General features: G+C 27.6%; 1 protein-coding gene across 1 annotated transcript in view; it reads right to left on the bottom strand.

Annotated features, from left to right (window-relative positions):
* LOC101241111 (conserved oligomeric Golgi complex subunit 1) overlaps positions 1-21623 on the bottom strand; it is a 70683-nt gene that overhangs the window by 22642 nt on the left and 26418 nt on the right. Inside the window, exons 6-16 of the mRNA XM_065816987.1 lie at positions 16422-16553; positions 15970-16035; positions 12634-12675; positions 10237-10323; positions 9750-9786; positions 9568-9663; positions 9138-9200; positions 3906-3971; positions 3740-3821; positions 1130-1244; positions 102-212 (exon numbers count right to left, since the gene is read on the bottom strand). Coding sequence (XP_065673059.1) covers positions 102-212; positions 1130-1244; positions 3740-3821; positions 3906-3971; positions 9138-9200; positions 9568-9663; positions 9750-9786; positions 10237-10323; positions 12634-12675; positions 15970-16035; positions 16422-16553 — 897 coding nt within the window. The remainder of the gene's footprint in view (positions 1-101; positions 213-1129; positions 1245-3739; positions 3822-3905; positions 3972-9137; positions 9201-9567; positions 9664-9749; positions 9787-10236; positions 10324-12633; positions 12676-15969; positions 16036-16421; positions 16554-21623) is intronic.

Raw genomic sequence — 21623 nt, 5'->3', positions numbered from 1 at the left:
ATATGATTTTTAAATCCAATAAAATTAACAAATAATTAAATTTAAAATAACAAATAAAATAATAACATTATTAAATCATAAATAAACAAAATTAAATTCACCTCAGCTTGAGACACAAAACCTGGTTTAAATATCTCATCCCATATTGAAATAGGTTTCCCAAAACATAAATCACATTTTTTAAGCCATGGATTTTCGAAGTCTTCAGAAACCTAAAAATTCTAGAATTATTAGTTACTTATATTATATCTTATAAACATAATAAATTAAGGATTATATATACCTGTATTGAAGTTGAGCCAATCAAATGCAGTTCGTTAATGAGATTAATTTACCAAAAAAAAAATTTGAAAGGGAAAAAATTCAAGTTTGCAACTGAAAAAAAAGTTGATTTTAGAGAAAAGTTTTTCCAAGACCAGTTTCTGGTCTTATAAAACATTTGGCACAGATTGTGTATACTTAAAGACTTTGCAGCTAATTTGTTTAAGATTCTGTTTTGATGTTTGAGATAGTGAAAACTCAGCTAAATCCGAATTGCATACAAAAACTTTCATAACAACAGATCACAAGATGAAATTAATGAAAACAAATTAAACTCAAATTATAATGTTTAAAAAAAAATTATATGAATAAACAGGTAAAAACTTTTTACCAATTTAATTTCAATCATACTTCTTGAGTATTAATTTAGTAACAAGAAAATATAACTTTATGAAAAAATCTTTAGTTATAATCTTTTTTTTTTTAATTTCAAATTTAAAAATTTAAATCTAAAATTATTTTATATTTTAGCTGAATGACAAATTTTATACTTAATTTTTATATTATACTAAAATAAAAAATTTAAGGTAAAATTTTATATAAAAAAAACAATCACTTGGTTGTTGGAATACAATTTAATATTTAAACTTTTATAAAATCCTACACAATTGATATTTACTTCAAGATATACGTTTAATGATATAAAAACTATGCAGTTTATATATTATTAAAGGCATGCATGTTAAATATTTAAGAACATCAAAAAGTTTCATTGTGGATACATTCAGGATACAGTCTAGATTATTGATTAAGTATATTCATAAGCATTTTTACTTTAAAATCAAAATCTTAAAAAAAAAAAACTTACAGAATTACCAGGCAGAAATAAGTTAAAAACACTATCTTGTATAGCCGACAATCCTTTAATGTTATTGACATAGGGAAACAATATTTTTATACCATTTTGAATTTCTTCTAAACAACTAAAAAAATACAAAAAAACTTAAAAACATCCAGCAAAAATCTATATTAACATTATTAATGCAAGAAAAAAAGAGATCTTTTCTCATTAAACTTTAACTGTTCAATTGTTTTTTTTTCACTAGTCAATAGATACAATGACAGACAATAGTAATGAATGACAGACAATAGTGAAGCAATAAACAATGCTCCAAATATTGTTACAATGTTTATTGCATCACTATTGCATAGTTGGTAGGTAACAAATGTTGAATTTGGTTACTCTACAAAAAATTTTTCTTAATAATTTTTATATATTCAGATTTATCTAGTTTATAAAAGATATTAGATATTTTATTAACGAACTGATATAATTCATTAATAAAATATCTAATTTATTATTAAAAATTAATTTCACTAAATATCTATTTTATTAATAAAAATTAATTTCACTAATGTGTAACAGTAATGTAAACTTACCTAAAATTTTGAGAAATTTGATTGGAGAAACATGATTAGAGAATTTTGATTGGAGAAATTTGATTGGAGAAATTGATTGGAAAATTTTGATTGGATAAATTTTGATTGGATAAATTTAATTGGAAAACTTTGATTGGAAAAATTTGATTGGAGAAATTTGGAGGTAACAAAAAAGAAGTAAGCAATCTTTATGATCTCAAACTAAAAAGAACTATTACAAATCATTGCTCATAACAAACAATATTGATACGAACACCATCTGTTTTTATTAAAAATACTTATGATAAAAAAGAAATAACATAAAGATTACTATTTGATAGTTATAATCAGCAAACCTATTGCAATTAACTTAAAAGAAATTAAATTTTAAAGAAAATTACAACAAGAAACAATTTTAATTGATTGATTTTCTTTAGATGAAGGAATTCTGAAAATGTTAAATGGCCTAAATGGCTAAACAAACTTAAAAAAACTTAATAGTTTAAATAGTACAAGATGTGTATAAATGACCCTAGTTAATGGAAAACAAAAAACACCTTTGATGATGAAATATTAAACTTGTCTAGCAATTCAGAGTTGAAAAAACATAAAAAACAAAAACTAAAAAAATTAAATGGAATAGCTGATTTTAAAAAACTGATCAATCCAAGATTGATTATACTGTTCTTAGTATGCTGGAAGACACTAACATAGTGGGTCAAGCATCAAAAATATTATTATTACAAGCACATGAAAAAACAGGCCATGCTGGAATAAACAACACTTAAAACAAAATATGATTAAAGTATTGGCTTTTGAAAAAGTTAGCATTGCGTTATTTGCAAAAGGTAAAATATAAAACTATTACTCTATACTGCATTGCCTTATTTGCAAAAGGTAAAAGATAAAACTATAACTGTTTATACTTCCTGATTATCATTTAAGTATTGATTTCTGATACAGAAGTTGACTTTGCCATTTTACATAAAAGTTGTCTACATTTTACACTTTACATACAAGTTGTCTACTCCATTTCACAGAAAAGTTGTCTACTCAGACACCAAAATAAAATCTATCTGCTTTTATTTGCATTATTGCCTAACCTCAATTAAACCTGTACTATGCAAAGTGATGGAAACACTCACTCTTCTAAGAAACTTCTTGTCTAAAACCTACAAAGTTTCCCCCCCTGGTCTTGTGTGACAAATCTATTAGTAACATTTAATCTTATTACTAAAGCTATGGAGTCATGTTTTCATTTACGATGCTTCACTAAAGTGTTTGATAGAGTCACTCTCTATATCTTCACAAAAATATGTGTGCATGGTTTCAATGGGCGCATCTACCAGCGCATAATTGCATACCTCTCCAATAGAAAACAGTTAGTTTATCAAGGAAATTCAGAGCCTAACTTATTTGATATGTCTTAGGGTTTGCGAAAAGGATAAGTGTCATTCCTCACCTTCTTCTACAATGCCTACTCTAATTATTTATCATTGCAAACTTTATGCTGATGACACCGAAACTATTACAATCATTAAAGAGCCATCTAACCATCTAACAATAAAAAACCAAAACTATGATTTGACTGGACTGAAACATTATCTGTAAGCTATAATGAAGACAAATTTGAATTATAATGCAACAATTTAAAAATACTTAAACTTATTTTATTTTGATTTTAAATTTTGTATACATAATAATTCTTTTCTTACTTTGTTCATTTAGAGTTTAGTAAGTTTAGAAAAAAAATAGCTGCTTTATTGTGTATATGAACATACATTACTTGAGGTGAATTTTGGATTTGAGTAAATTATGTTATTTAAATTATTTAATAAAATAATATATAATTAATTCTATGAAATAAATAATGTTAATTTTATAAAACAAATTATTTAATTTAATTTATCTACCATTCGAATAATTCATGTTAATGATACAAAATATTTTTTTTTAAATCTAATGATCTGAATATAATTTCTCTGAAATCTAATAAAAAAGATGATTTTTTCAATGCTCCTAATTTAAATTCTACTATAAAAAAAAAAAAAAAAAATACTTTTGAAACCATTCTGTTAGATGCTGTTGAATGTATTGTTTAGATATAGGTAGAGGGGCAGTTCTTAGTTTAGGAACAAAACCTAAAAAGAAAAAGAAACTCAAAAAAAATTTATACAGTCTAATTATATATACCAAGTGTATTAAAAATTATTTATTTAACATACCTGAAACACTTTCTGGTAGATAAGGAGCAACAGTTGATGTAATTTCATCACCAAACAATTTTAATACTATAAAACAGGTCATAGTAATGCTAATTAAAATACCTTAATAATTAAATGCCATTTATAAAACTTTTTTTATATCATAAAATAAATATCTGTTATATAACAATAATAATAATAATAATAATAATAATAATAATAATAATAATAATAATAATAGATATAATAATAACAATAGAAATAATAAAGAATATATAGGGCCACATAAATTTTTTATATAAAAAAGAGGATATTAGAGTGAACGATTTTGCATCTAATTTAGAGGATTTTTTTTGCATAACTAACAAATTTTGCATAACTACAAAATTTTGAAAAAAAAATTAAGGATTTTAGAAGATTTTTTCTTTTACTATAATAGGTTTAACGTCCGTGTTTCTACACTTGTGTGGTTTGGACATGTTTCAATAATGCTATTTTTTATGTTAAATGACATGGATTTGCTAAAGCAATTCTTTACAATCCAATGCCCTTTTAGACATTACCCAGTTTTGCAGACCAAGCGTGGGTATTTTTAAATTATACTACCATCAAGAAATGATGAACTTTATTAAATGACTTAAAAAAAAAAAACTCATAAATTTGTGATTAATGAATGCGTTCTTTAAGTTCTACCAACTTTACTTTCTTGCATTTCAGTTCACTAAAAATACTCTCTTTAACAATTGTATCCCTTTTAAAGCATTACATTTGGATAAGATTGTTTAATTGTTCTATTTTTCTCTCTTGAATGCAAAGTTATCAGCATCTTTATTAAGTTCAAAAACAGTTTTTTCTAAAGAAGCAACTTTAATATTTCTTGAATTTCAAAATCAATCTTAATCTCATTTTCTTCTCTTTGCTCAATTTCATTATAGATTTATGAACAAGTAATTGTTGATATTTTTGTCGAAAAGATTTGACATAAGTTAACAAACCCTTTGAAATTGGAAAAAAGTTAAAAGTTCTTTCTTTGAGAAATTCTTCTCCTTCTTAATTTCATTTCAATTTCATTTTATATTTATCAAGTGATAGTTGATATTTTTGACGAGACTTTTTCCTTTTTTTGTCAAAACTTTGATATCATGTTTGATAGCAAAACCAAGATCAACTGACTCCAATTACACTTGATTTACATTATCAGTTAAGTTGATTTTGAGCAGTTTATATACAGAGTTTGCCTTTTCTAAAACATCTTTCTTCAAAAAGGGGCTGCATAAAGTACGAAGGACATTGTCTAGTGACTCGGTAAGAAACGGAACCATTGGATTTTCAGTTTGAAAAGTGATTAAGAACTTATTTAATGATGCTGCAATTTCCTTAAAAAGTTTCAGTGGAATAGTGGGATCTTCCACAGCTTTAGCAAGACAATCGAAACTGTTGTTTTGTCCAGGCTTTCTATTTCCAGGTTGCTTTGATTATCTTGGGCCAAATCATTTGGGCACGCTTGGTAACACTACTATTTTTAATCCATCGGTGTGCGCAGAACTCAAGAGGATAGCCGGAAAAAGTAGCAGCTGTTAGACATTCATAGTTCACTCTGCGGGAAGGAGACTCATCAAATATTTTATTCATAGAAATAAGTAATTTCTTAATGTTTCAGTCAGTAGCCATTTCTCCAGTTTGAAAATAATGATGAATGGTATGGAGACTACATGTCCCAATATTAATTAAAGGATCAAGTAAATCTTCTTTTCTGCTTTCATTTACCAGATTTAAAAATGCTAAATTTATATTAGGACCATCAGAAGAAACTTGGAGGACTTTAGTAAGATCAAAAGAATTTAAACAATTATTACATTTAGAAAAAATGTCAACCGCTGATGCTTTACCTAAAAACTCAGAACTCTAATAAGATGTTTTTTCTTCATTGTCTGTGTCATCTCAAAAATGAGCATGGGGATCTATTTGACTTTTTTTAGATATTTTGTTGTAAGATTCATCTAATAAAGTGGTGTAATAAGGGACTTAGTTTAATTCGTTTAGCATCGTCTCTTTAACAAAAGGGGCAACACCATGACATAAAATGTAACTACATTTTTTTTTCCACATATAAAACTTTCATTAATTTGACTGTCGGGAAACATGGAACAGAACAGTGTACGTTTTGACTCTGAAGAATGGTATGAATATTTACATTTTAAAACTTCTAGTGATAAAATTACCAAATAACCTCCGCATTTAATGTCTGATCTCTTGAATTCATATCAATTGAATTCGCTTGCTTTTGAGTTGTTTTCTGTTCAGGTGGATTATCTAATTCAGATAGCTTTTTAAAAAAATTTGTCTTACTGCCATCAGATAGACATCTTGCCACATGTTTCTTTCCTTTAGAATGTTGTTTTATATTTTCTATTCTGCTTTTTGCAATGCTGACGGACTTCAAACAAGCTTTACAAAATGCATTTTTTCATCCATTTTATCTCTTTGCAACCAGCATTTGAACTCATCTTCAATGAGCCACAAGTCTTGAAATTTTGATTTTTAGGGCATTATTTTTACTTTTCTAAACAAAACAAACAAATTCTTTACAGTAGACATAACAGAAAATAACTATATTTAAACCATTTCCTACACTGAAAATTTGCTTAACTCTATAATATTTTATAAGAATAATTAAAGATTTTCAAAAACCTAACTATTGCAATTATTATAAAAATATGCTAAACAATAACAACATTATTTTATACAATTAAAAAAAAAAAGTTTGTGAGCCTGAAAAAAAAGAGGAGTTAAAGAAGAGATTTGATCACATTTTTAACTTTTTAGAGGATAATAGAGGGTTGATCACATTTTTAACTTTTTAGAGGATAATAGAGGGTTGATCTCATTTTTAACTTTTTAGAGGATAATAGAGGGTTGATCACATTTTTAACTTTTTAGAGGATAATAGAGGGTTGATCACATTTTTAACTTTTTAGAGGATAATAGAGGGCTGATCACATTTTTAACTTTTTAGAGGATAAAAGAGGGTTGATCACATTTTTAACTTTTTAGAGGATAATAGAGGGTTGATCACATTTTTAACTTTTTAGAGGATAATAGAGGGTTGATCACATTTTTAACTTTTTAGAGGATAATAGAGGGTTGATCACATTTTTAACTTTTTAGAGGATAATAGAGGGTTGATCACATTTTTAACTTTTTAGAGGATAATAGAGGGTTGATCACATTTTTAACTTTTTAGAGGATAATAGAGGGTTGATCACATTTTTAACTTTTTAGAGGATAATAGAGGATAATAGAGGGTTTTAGAGATGGTTTTTGAAAAAAGAGAACTTTCAGAGGATTTTAGAGGAGGCCACCCTGATATATCAACAAATGTTAATTAAATAACAAAGAAAAGAAAAATTTGTTAAAAAATAATTTGTTGGAATACTTTTGCATTTTTGCAACAAATAAAAGTTAAAACTTAGCTTAAAGGCCCATTAATAAGGTTCATACTTAAAGTTTCATTAACATTACTTAATAAACCTTGGTTGCTATTTAAATGCATACAGGTTTGGAGAAATTATAAACTTTTTAGATAACTAAATATTTTTTATTAATCACAAAAAAAGATTCAAATCATATTCTGTTAAAATTTCACTTGCAGAAACCATTGGATTTTTCATAAATATAAGCCATGTGTCTAAATATACTTATGCAACTGTACAAACCAATTTGATTCGGTTTACATTGGTTTAAGGTGGATCTACGCTTAAAAAGCTGCATTGATGAACAGAAATAAATCTATTAATTAGTAAGTAATTTGTAAGGCATTCTGCAATGATTTACTTTATAACTTTACAAACAATGCGCTTTATATAAATAGGCCTATAGTTTGTGGTTAAAGATTTTTTTCTTAAAGATGTGGCATACTACAGTAGTTTTCCAGATACCAAGAATGACATTTTTTGACATTTAAAATTGTAACAGAATGGAAAAAGTAATAGCAATTGCATTTGTGATTTATTTTAAAAATATTGCTGGGTACCCATCAGGTAATTTGGGAGACTTCAATAGAAGTTATTGGAGAGTTGACACAGCAGAATTGTAAGAAAACATATTGTTTAAAGACTTTGGATGTGTCTGCAAATATAAGACAGTTGCAATACCATTATCTGTAACAAAAACAGAACTGATAAATTCATAAGATAAGATATTTGACAATCATCGGTATTAAGAGAACCATCAGGCCAGAGTAGCAGTGCAATAGAACTACCAGATTTAGATTTTGCCTTCAGAAACTTTTTTTTGCTCTAAGAAATTTTTTTAAGAAAAATTTGACATCTTTATTTTGTTTGGGTAGCATTTGAAAAATTCTAAATTTAGTAAAATACCACCCAAACAACATAAAAACCAACATAAAAAACAAACCAATCATTAACTTTCTCAAAGCTTTCCTTACTTAATGTAAGGAAAGTTTTAAATTAAGTAATTAAGCATGGTAAATGAAAATAATATTTTGTGAAAATAATATTTGGTTGGTTTTTACTAACTTTAGAATTTTTCAAATTACTATTGAAAAAAATCATACAGTGGTCAAAGAAACTATTGGTCCATTCACAAGATGCTTGTGAATGGACCAATAGTTTCTTTCATTAAACACATTTTATAGTTGTTAAGTATTAGATCAAGAAAGGTTATTATGCCCATGTATTATCAGATATAAGTTGGCTTAAGGCATTTAAAGAGCGTCTTTCTACAAATAGATTATGAGATTAATCTCCAAAACTAATTGGAATTGATAGTTAATGATTGAAGATCATAAACTGATGATGAAGTCACCTGATGGCAGATTAAAGTCATCTGATATTATACATTTAGAACTGCATGTAAGAAATGTTGTAATTATCTTTTATAATTAAATAAAAATAAGATTTCTAGAATATTTTTATAACTTGATACACCAGCTATTGGTTATAGCTATTGGTTATCAAGTTACTTGAATATTCTAGAAATTATATTTATATTTCAATATTTCAATATTTCAAGTAATTATGCCAATGAATAGTAGTAAAAATAACAAAGCGAAAAAAGTTTCTTTTTTACCGTTTAAATGAAAACATAAATTTAAATTTAAAAAACATAAAAAATAAAAAAAGGTATTAATATAAAACTACTAACAAAAATTGTAAATGAAATTAAAATTATAAAGCAATATTATACAAAGTATGAAATATTACTATACCTAGTGTAAAAAAAAAGATGAACCTGTCTTATTATCTGATCTTTCTTCTGTTATTTGTGATAATATTGCATAAAACAAAGACTTTTCTAAAGTAAGAATCGTTATTATAATGAAATATTGTTATGAAACATTGATTACCAGGATTTTTACAAAATACTATAAAATTTTAAAAAAAGTGTTAAGGATATGATTTTATGAAAGAGTAAATAAAAGAAAGGAAAAAGAAAGTTTTTTTTTCCCTCCTGTTTTTAGATACTTATTACCTATTTTATATTATTATTTTATAGAGATAGCATGCTCTCACAAACCATGCTAACATCATACATATCATCCTATCAACACTCTATCTATTGTACTTTTGCAATAAATCATTTGTTAAGTATTTTGGATTAAAAATTTAAAGAACTGTTTTAACATTATGTTGTTTTTAATACAAGTAAAAATCTAACCTACCATTCACTTCTTCTTCAGTGTAAAACAAAGTCATCTGCTCAATTGTAAGTTTTAAAATGTATGCAATTTCAACAATCTGTTTTTTCACACTTGTTGCTTCAAAAAAAAAAAAAAAAATTGGATAATAAAAAAAATTACTGAATTGTTAACAAATTAAATTGAAAAATAAAAAAAATTCATACCATATATATTTGAACGAAAAACATCTTGAATAGCAACCTATAAATATATATATAAAAATATATATATACACACACACATATATATATTTTTTTTGTTAATTCACCTCCCCAAGGCCCAGAAGGCCACTACAGACAAGGAGGCTACTTAATTGTGGTGATAACCCTCTCTTAACTCTATAACTCCGAAACACGAAACTTGACGAACAAGGCCGCTGCGCGGAGAAACAAGTTGAGCGCGGTACTACCAAGGACGTGGTGGGGATCGAACTCGGAGCCTCTCGCTTATGAAGCGAGCGCTCTACTACTATATACATATATATATATAAACGATGTAACAATGTTTGAATGGAAATTTCAACATTGTTGCATTGCTAAAGTAATAACTGAACTTATATGGTAAAGAATATAGCTATTATAAAACATTTGGAACTAGTTTTTTATTGTCGCTTTTTTTAACTAAGAAAAGTTTTTTAATTAAAGAAGTTACCTTTCTAGCAAGCAAAAGAGTTGCAAATACTTGTCGTGGTGAACAATTGTCTAGCAATGCAAGCGAGCAAAGACTTTCACATAATTTCTAAATATTAAATAGTAATGGAAACAATTTAAACACTTTTTTTGTTTTTATCATTTATCTCAAAAATAAGTTTCTGTCATTTGATATAAAGGAGTAAAAAATAATTCTTACAAACTGATATAAAAACCTTTTTCAATTATTTTAAAATTTTACCAAACTTATATTTTTTTTAGACATTACAAATTTATATAACCTTCAAAATGTTAACATTAAAGCAAAATGTACCTTTTTTTACAAATGTCCTTTTATGTTTTTAAAGTACAGTTTTAACATAAAAGTACAGTTGCAACATAAATACTTTTAGGTTATGACTGTACTTTTATGTTGCAACTGTACTTTAGTCACAACTGTATTTTTATGTTATGACTTTATTAATTGTTGTGGTCATTACATAATTTTAACTAATATAATTTATTTAGTCAAAAAATTTTTTAAGATGATAAATTTTTCTTTGTGTGCAAAATAACACATTTGTTGCTAAAATACTCTATTTGTAGCCAGAATATTGTATTTGTACCTAGAATATTCTTAAATTCTAGATATTTTTTGCCAAAATATTAAAAATATCTTTATCAGGTCTTTGTAATCGTCAAAAATAATGCAAATACACCAATTACCAAGTTTTTTGCTTAAAAAAAGTTTTCATAACTGTTTGATAAGAATCATTTACTAAAAAAATCATCAAAATTATTTTATTGCAGTCAATGTTTATATTCAATGTTTCTGTAGTGGTGCATTGTGAGAAACAAATGTGAACAGCTGTGCCAATTACATGGTGGATTAGGGTGGTCCATTTAGGTATTTTTACAGGTGATAACGTTTAAATTTAAGACGCTTTTAAGATCCCCCACAAAACATTGAAAGTTAGAATAACAGATCGCACAAATGTTGTGCAACATTTTTATCCACTAACTGTAATTGTTTCTTGGTGGGGTTCACACAATTAAATTATAATACGTACTATTTGTGCATATCCGACAAAAGATTTAAACTATTAATAAATATACAATTAATCACGTTACTAAAAGCAGAATAGTTCTAATGAAAAACATGTAGTTTTTTATTTTACTTTTCTTTCTTGACTTCTATTTTCAGGAATTTTTTTTAGTGTCTCATATTCGGTTACCAAATGGAAGATCTGATCAACACAGTCCTTCCTGCTAGCCTTTGTTGGAATATGAGCAGGTAACTAAAAGTTTTCAATCATAATCTTATCAATTTGCTAATTTGATGTTTTGCAATCATCAAATTAGCAATATTTTTGATTTATCAAATTTTGAGAGAGAAAATGATCATAGATAACATCTATGATCATTTTTTCTCTCAAAAAGATATTATTGCAATATTCAATGATAGCTCTCTTCCTTTAAAGTTTCTAAGGAAAAAAACTAACATTTGAATGATTTAAACAAGAATGTCGTTTTTAGCAGCAATAATTGTATTCATAGCAATAGCTGGAATATGTATTGGGTCTATTAAACATTTTTGTACTGATCTAAGTATTTTCTCTACTGCTTCAATAGATACATTTTTCCCCACACTTTTACTAAATCTATCAAGCTTCTTTGAAATGAGAGCCATTGCCATTATTTAATACAAGACTGAAGCTTGTAGATCAAACACTGTTAGTAACTATGTTTAGACATTACCATTTGTAAGATTAAAAGGATATAGGATAGGGTTCATTAAAATTTTTTACATTAAACTGTAGCAACTTATACTTATTAACATTGTGGCATGTTTTTAAGAACTACTTTTGTTTCAAGAGAATTGAGAACTGAAGACTTAATGACTTCCTTTAATGGAATTTCACAATATTAAATGCAATGACATGAAAGTATCAAGATTAGAATATTTGAAAAGTATTAGAATGAGAGTAACTAATTTATGGTACACAACATCTGTGGTGTTTTAAAACAAATCTCTTGTGGGATAAGTACAAGTAGTCATGAATTATTAAAGTTTTATTAAAGTAGAATTTTTCCTTAACAACTAAATTGAACTCCACTAGAAACAATAACAGTTAGTAGGTAAAAAGTTGTGAAACATTTGCGCAACTCTGTTACTCAAACTTCCAATGTTTGATGGGGGATCTAAAAAATATTCTAATTTTGAAATTTTTGGTATTTAGCATTTTTAGATAAGAAAAAATTTTTTAAAAGTTTTAAATGAAGCGCCCTAGTAGTGGATAGCTTAAACAAGGTGCAATACCAAAGACCTTTTCTTAGGCTATAAGATAAAATACAAACTTAAAAAAAAATTTTAATCTGTTGAATAAGTTCAGCAGATTTTGAAATTTAAAAGTAATACCTTGTCTGGAAGAGTTTTATCTTTTAAAGAATACTCAGCCCCCTAAAAATATCCAAAATTATAAATACTATTTATTTAGTAGAATAATATTCAATGCACTACAACACTCAAATACAATCTTTGTTGCATAAAAGTATGAACAACACGTTACAATCAATTAATAACTAAAAAATAAAACAACTTTTAAACAAAATAAAACACAGGGGCAAAATAAATAATCGTTAAGGTTTGGCAACTGGTGGCAATTACAACCCATTAACCGGTTTTTTGTTCTGTTTTCTCTAAACAGAAAGCCGGTTTTTTTTCCTAAAAAAAACCTGCTAAACCAGTCCTTAATTATACATTACTAAATAGATAGTTTGAAGACTTATTGTTTTGGCAAGCTAACAAGAAACGTAGAAAGCAAAAATATCATGAAAATATATAATTTTCAAAAGCATTTTGATATTGCATACTGTTTTAATTATTTCAATATTTTTACTACCAATTATTAATACAGTTAATTCCCGATAACCTCCAAGGGACTCCAAGGAAAATGGTTCAAATTAGCAAATGTTTGACTAAAGCAAATTCCCGTTAAGTCAAACTTTGACTAGTATAAGATAATAGTTCGAGTTAATGAGGATTTTCTTTATTCAATATTTCAATGACATTTCTTGTAGTACTTGATAATTTACTTAATGTACATAAAATACGGGTAAGCACTAACTTTTAAAATAAATATGTTTTTAGTCAGACATAAAAGATGTCCAATGACGGTCTGAGCTAATCAGACTGAAATATCACATAAATAAATTAAAAAGTAGTACTTATCTGTATTTTATGTTTTATTTATTAAATAAATTAATTAATTTAATTATTTTCAACGGTATTATAATTTGTTTTGGTTACATTAATTAATGTTGTAGCATTATTTTACATCTGATAATAATCTATTCTATTCAGATTTAAATAAATACGAAAAAATATAGAAAATATAAGGCTACTGTTATATATATGCTTTATATGACTTCTTAAGAATAAATCAAATTAATTAGATTTCCTTATTTCATATACAAAAAGTTTGAGATAATTGAAGAAATTTGCTGAAAGGGTACAAAAAAGTGGTTCAAATAAATACAGTTATCTGGGGTTCAACTTAACTGGAGAATTTTAATAGTAATCAATTAGATGATTTCAAGGGACCAAACAGTTCAAGTTAACCAGTGTTTGAGTTGCTGGGATTAACTTTAGATTACATACTGACAGAATCTTTTAACAATATTTAAATTTTAAAATACTTATAATAATCCAATAAAGACAAATAATCCAATAAAGACAAGTAACACTAACTTGAGGTGTTTTGTCAACTTTTTTTTGTTGTTGATATTTTGATTTGTTGATTCATTTTGTTTTTTGTTTAGTTTTTTGTTATTACTGTTTAATTATTTTAATTTGAGATAGTTAAATAATCTCAAATTAAAATAATTAAACAACAAAAATAAATTTGTTATCAACAAATTTGTTTTTGTTATTTTGGCTTTTGATTAATTCCTCGTCATTTCATCCAGGCCATGCCACCATATATCTCAGATTTTACTGATTTTTGTTGAGAGTACTTAGTAAAATAAGAATCCTTTGAAAATTTATCTAAATCTAAAATATATAGATATATCTATAGCTATATCTAAAATGTTATTTTATAAAATCTTGAAAGTAATTATGTTGTTTTAAAAAAATACTTTGCTGGTGTTGAATTATGCTCTGCTGACTCTTCTTACCGGAAGAATTCTGGTGAATATAGGTATGACAATGTTTCAGAATTTATTTTTTTCAAATAAACTTTTGTTTAAATAAGATGCTTCATCTAAAAAATTTTTTTGTTATTTTCAACAAAAATGTTTTGATTATCAGCAAAATATAAAAATCTGAGATATAGGTAATATTTTAAAAATTTCTGGGTCATTTAGCATGGAATTACTTTAAAACTATCTATTAAGTTCTTTTTTTTGTAAACTTTCTGAAAGGTAGTGAAAAATGTATTGCAAGATTCCACTACAAAAAAATGGGACCCCTACCCTGTTATCCTTATATGGAAATCCACATATTAGCAGATCAAATTCCCTATGTTTTCTGAAAGTTTATTGAATATAGAATGATGTGTATTTTTTTTTTTTTTATGATATCATAAAGGCCACATGGGTTTATTGAGTATCAAAATCAGCATCAAATCATTTAAAAAATTGCCTAAATTTATTTAAATTGATAATTAGATGTACTTAATAATAATTTTTTACATTTCTGATTATTTTATCGGATTCTTCACCCCTGAAAATAGCCAGGTACAAAATTTTTAGTAAAAAGATCAAATATTTTTAAAGCTATGTGACTTGGAACCTTTAAACAAAGATCACAATTCTAAGGGAACAAGAGGGGCCAGGCCAAGATTTGTTAAAAGTAAAATTTATCATTATATTCCTACGCGGGGACACTCATTCCTTGATAAGAGACTTTGGTACTATCAAAATAAATATACAAAAATAAAAAAATATCCCTGTGCTAGAGACTTTGGTACTATCAAAAGAAATATACGAAAGCATGATCGCATCTACCTTGTGGATGAGTATATTGATTTATATAGTATATTGTTACATACCCATTAGCGCAACTGAGTTTTATAAAAATTTATATTCCTGGAAAGCAACTGGCAGCGTTAAGGTTTATTTTTTTTGGAGGACTTTTTTTTATTGCATTGACTATTGTTTGTTAATTTAAATACTTATTTGTTTAATAGCAAAAACTACTTTTTTTCTATGAACAACCATTATATTAACAGGTGCTAAGGAAATGGAAGTAAACACCTGCTAAGATAACTATAACTGTTTAAAACCTAAACATTGATTATCTCAAAATGAAAATATCGGACTAGTACTGTTCTTCTTTTCATCAATTCAATTTGTGACTAGCTAATTCAGTCCTGAAACTTAACACAACCAATTATCAACTGAAAAAAAACAACTTTATCAACTACCAACAACAAAAAAACAAGCCATTAATCCAATCTTAATTTGAAAATTTATAAATTAATTTTATTACTTTTTTTTCTCTACTTTATTCTTATTTATTCTTGTTTTATTATTATTTTTATTAATATTTACTATTATTTTATTAGGCTATAAGAAAATATTACTATGATTATTATCAGCAAAAATATTATTATAAGGAATATTATTAGCAAATTATTAGAAGTTTAATATTAACCTTTATATTGATTTTCAAGATACTGGAGCAGAATTAAAGATAATATATAGAAAAGAACCAAGAAAAAATTACTTTTAAAAAACAATAATAAAATACCTTTAAAATAGATGTCTTAAAGTGACTAATTGCTGCCCATTGGTGATGTAACACTGGAAATGAGGCCTTAAATTTAAAATAAACATTTTATTAAGCACATAAAAAAGAAAAAGTCTTTGAAAAATATATAATAAAAAGAAAATGAAGAAAATACACAGCAACACATAGCAAACGCACACTAAGGGAAAGCAAAACACACAAAGAAAAAGTAAGTTATGCACTGAATTATACACAGAGACACAAGGTACTACACAGACAATGTTTTCTCATGTTTAATTTTCAATTATTTTTTTAAAAAATAATTTTATATATCAAATAAAATATAAGTAAAATATGCTTTACAGCATAAATCACACGAGGCATAATTTAAACAAATCACATTTTATGTTTCTGTATTTTTATAACCATTAACATAACAAACAAAATAAACTGAAAATTTTGAACATACTTACATAGACATCTTGATTATTAGATGGCTTCGGATCGTTGACCAAAATATTTAAACTCTTGTTAACAATATGATGTGAAAACATATATAGTTGAGTTGCATTTAAATACTCATGATTGTCAAGTGCATTCCATATCTTTAAAATAATTAAAACAAATCAGAAAATAATTAAAAAATTTGCAAATATAAATATTTATTAGTAAATAAAATATCCTCACACCCATTTCTTATTCCTTGCATTTTTAAAATAATTCTATACTAACCCATTTGCAAAAGAATTACTTATTCCCACATATAGAAAAGTATAATCATATATGTATATATACATATATATATATATATATATATATATATATATATATATATATATATATATATATATATATATATATATATATGTATATATATATATATATATATGAATATATATGTAAATTATGTTAGTGTATTTTACAAATAGAGTGCTCAATGTTCTTAAAGAACAGAGCAATAATAAATTAGTAAAAAACACTTATCTAACTTTTATCTTCGACTTGAAGTTTCACCATTGCTGGATCATCAGGAAGAGTTATATATATATCAGGAATCAGTCATCAGGAAGAGTTATATATATATATATATATATATATATATATATATATATATATATATATATATATATATATATATATATATATATATATATATATATATATATATATATATATTACCAGTTTGAATTAATAACTCAACTTTTTAAATATTTAGGTTGCATAGAAAAAAAAAAAAGCAAAAATTATTTTATTGCACACAACATGTGCAATGAAGTAATTTGCTTCAAATGGTTTGTGTTAAGCCATATATATATATATATATATATATATATATATATATATATATATATATATATATATATATATATATATATATATATATATATACATATATATATATACATATATATATATACATATATATATATATATATATATATTTTTAAACATCTTTGCTTCCAACAAGGCTGCAAGCAGCCACTAATTAAAGTTGGAAGTTACTGAAAGAGAAAAGATGAAGATTTTAGAGCAAAGATTGCAAATTATATGAAGATTCAGGAAAGCAAGATGAAGGAAGCGAATTCTAAAGAACTGATGTTCGAGGAAAAAAACTAGACGAATAAGCATTTTTTGAGCAATTAAGATCACAGTCAGTCACAGAAAAAGGATGACACTTAATTGAATGACGGGTAACACGAGAATGAATTTTAGTAGATGGCACAAGAGACGCTAGCTCTTTAGAGCAGTGCCCATTATAGTATTTGTAGAAAAGAGAAAGAGAAGCAACATTACAACGATGTGATAATGGTTGGAGGTTGGCTGCAAGAGCAGGTCCAACTATGTTTACAATGCGTTTTTGCACCTTGTCTAAAAGAATAAAGGGCATCATTAGAAGATCCGCCCCAGATATGGCAACAGTATTCCATACTAGGCCGGATTTGAGATTTATAGAGACAGAGAATGGAATCCGAAGTAAGAAAGTGTCGAGCTCGATAAAGAGATGCAACCTTAGCAGATGTTAATTTTGCAACTGATTTGATATATGGTTTCCAAGAAAGATTGGAAGAAAGAGTTAGTCCTAGAAGATGAAGAGTAGGTGACTCATCGAGTACATCACCATTCATAAATATAGGAAGATCTAAATTATTGCGATAACGATTGGCTGAAAAAAATTGAGTTTTATCTGAATTAAAGTTCACCAGCCACTGTGAGCCCCATGCTGTACCAGAAGTGAGATCCTTTTCAAGCTCAAATGTCCCCTCCAAGCAATCAGAGGGTGTTGAATTCTTATCACGACAAGAATAAATGGTAGTATCATCAGCAAACAATGCCATCTTAGATGTGAGAATATCTGGAAGATGGTTAATGTAGATTAAAGAGTATAGGGCCAAGGATAGAACCTTGAGGAACCCCTGAAGTTACAGAATAAGAAGAAGAGTGTTGTCCATCGAGGTCAACTTTGATGCTACGATTGGAAAGGAAGGATTCAATGGTCTTAAAGATGTTGCCGAATACACCATAAGAAGAAAGCTTATGGAGAAGACCAGCATGCCAAACTTTATCAAAAGCTTTTGAAATGTCAAGAGCGATGGCCTTAACCTCTCCACCTTCATCTAATGCATGATAAAACCTGTCAGTTATTACTGTTAGCAAATCAGCTGTAGAACAAGAAGATCGAAATCCATATTGATGGTCAGAAAGTTATTAGATTCAAGATGAGAAATTAAGTGTTTGTTAATTAAAGATTCAAAAGTTTTGCTTATGATAGGAAGAAGAATTTAAGCAGTGAGTTTTGAGAGTATAGATGACAACTCCGGAGAACACTACTGCAAGACAATAACAGGTATGTTGTCCGGACCACAAGCTGTAGAAGAGTCTAGGCAGGAAATCACTTTAGATACAGATGCTGGAGTGATATGAATGTCAAGCAATGGATCAACCTGTTTGTTGGCAATATCAGGTAGAACGCAACTGGTAGAATCAAGAGATGATATTGATGAAAAGTTTTTAGCAAACAATTCGGTGAGGTGACAAAGTCTGAAACATACAAGAGAGATGGAATTATAGATTTGCCCTTATTATTGATATTATTAAAGATTCTCCAGAAGTCACGAGAGCCTAATTTTTGAGATGAGATACGAGATTTCATGACCTGAGAATAACGGGTTTTAGCGTTAGACAAAACCTTTTTACAATTGTTTCTTGCAGTAATAATTAGACGTCTGTTTTCTGGAGAATGGTTTTGCTGATAAATATGGAAGTAACGGTTTCAATTGGCAATCGCAGCAGCACAGTGTGAGGAAAACCATGGAGGATAGTGAGGCTTGACCTGGAATCGTCGAGAGGGAATAAAAGATTCCATGCCAGCCTGAATCCACGTAGTTATGTAAGAAGCACATTTGTCGACAGGAAGACGAAAGATTTCTATCCAAAGGGCATCAGAAGGAAATCACGGAAAGAATCCCAGTCAGCTTTACTGTAGTTGTAACAGGTTCAATAATAGGGGGATTCAGGTTATGAAGAAGAATGAGATATTAGTTTTAGAGAGATCAAACTCAATGAAAGATCAAACTCGAAACTTTGATCAGAAGAACCTAAGGGTGAATGTGGAGAAACTGAGCACTGACTAGGATCGGAAACAAGACATAAGTCGAGTAGAGAAGGTAGATGATTCGGGTTGTCAGGAAAGCGAGTTGAAAAGTTGACTATTTGAGTTAGAGATTGAGAAAGGCAAAAGTTGTGGGCTTTAATGCCTGCAGAGTCACTGACACTAAAGCCAAGCCATTCAGAGTGGTGAGCACTAAAGTCACTGACAACAACTATATTAGCTGATGGACTAAGAGAGAGGGCTTGGTCAATATGATCAGAAATAATGTCAAAAAGAGTGCAGTCTTGAGATGAGGGAGAGCGATATAGAACAAAGAAAAAGGCAATAGAGTGAAGTGGTGCTAAACGAAAGCACATGAAAGAATAGTCTGTGGATTCAAACCTAGTTTCACGACAAATGGGTGAATTCTTGCGAATGTAAATGCCCAGGCTAAGCATGTGACTATTGGAGTCTTTACGAATTAGAGGAAGATAACCATCAACACTAAGATCACAAGATGAGACAGCCGAACTCAAATTAGTCTCAAAAAGAGCAAGTAGGTCTAATGAACTTTGCAAGAGATAAGACTCAACAGAAGAAAAGTTACTTCGAAGACCACGTATATTAGTGAATGATAGGTTTAGAGAACTTGGTGATGATGATGGTTTTTTGTGTTTTATAGTTTTTGGTACTTTATTCATTTTCAAATTAGATTGAAGAACTTGACTCAAAGCATAGATAGTACTCAGAACACCATTTAATAGCCCAAGCAATTGCCTCATTACTACTTATAAACCCTAAGCCGTAACAAAGGGCTCCAAATGTGGCCTCCGCAATGCACACCAAAAGTACAAACAGGGACACCATCCATGCGCAACATGGTACTGTTAACACTTTGATATTTTTCAGCTGTTGATGGAATCAGCCTCTCTGAGAGCTACCACATAGTTTGGGAAACCTGACTACCAGCTGGCCTCAGAACCATAAAACTGAGTTTTAGAGCTGTACCCTCATTAGGAGATAATAGAATGAGTTGCCTAGTCATAAAAACAGAGACAGAAGCAAAACCCATGCATTGAGTAAAGAAGATCCAGCATTCAACATCCTAAACTGGAAACAATGTGTTAAAAATACATCTGCGCCAGCCTAATAGATGAAGAAGGGGTGCGAGGCTGGTCAACAGATAGAATCTGTTTACCCCTTAAGTCTTTGCCTAGGAGGCCTTCTACGAGACAGTAGCCGGGTGCATTTAACATCTGCCCAAGGTGAGTATTTTTATTGAGACACCATCTCTAGCCTTTACTCAACCAAGAGCCCCAAGGCAGGGGGTGTTTTAAATCGGAATTGGCATCTCCTAACCTTTGCCTAAAAAGACGTATCCTACAAGGCAGCAGGACATGAAGCAGAATGTACTGGGTTACATGTTACCAGTAGCAGGATAACCTGATCTGACAATATATATATATATATATATATATATATATATATATATATATATATATATATATATATATATATATATATATATATACAGGTATGTATATATATATATATATATATATATATATATATATATATGTATATATATATATATATGTATATATATATGTATATATATATATGTATATATATATATATATATATATATATATATATATATGCAGGCTTCGTTCTGCATATATATATATATATATATATATATGCAGGCTTCGGAAAAAATCATAGAAACAACCATGGCGTTTCATCACGTTTCCTTATTCAAGCATTCTGACGTGTTTTTTTACCAAAGTCTATTTTTGTATATTATTATTATATTTTTTTACCAAAGTTTATTTTAGTATATTTTAGTATATCGTGCTTCTTTAGTTCCTTCGTTTCTAGTGAATAAAAATCTTATAGAATGCTAAAATTTTCAAAATCTAACTGCAACTTTTTTAAGCTATAGCCACAAATAGTTTGAAATCTTTTTTTTTTAAACCTTAAATGAATGAGTTCGATAGTTTAAGAATTGTTTGGTAACTAATGTTAATGTTTCAATTCAATTGTTTATATACTTATGCATTCTATTGGGCGTGAAAACTAAAAA

The sequence above is a fragment of the Hydra vulgaris genome, chromosome 13, assembly GCF_038396675.1.
Source record: "Hydra vulgaris chromosome 13, alternate assembly HydraT2T_AEP".
NCBI lineage: Eukaryota > Metazoa > Cnidaria > Hydrozoa > Anthoathecata > Hydridae > Hydra > Hydra vulgaris.
This window is presented reverse-complemented; position numbering and strand designations above follow the sequence as displayed.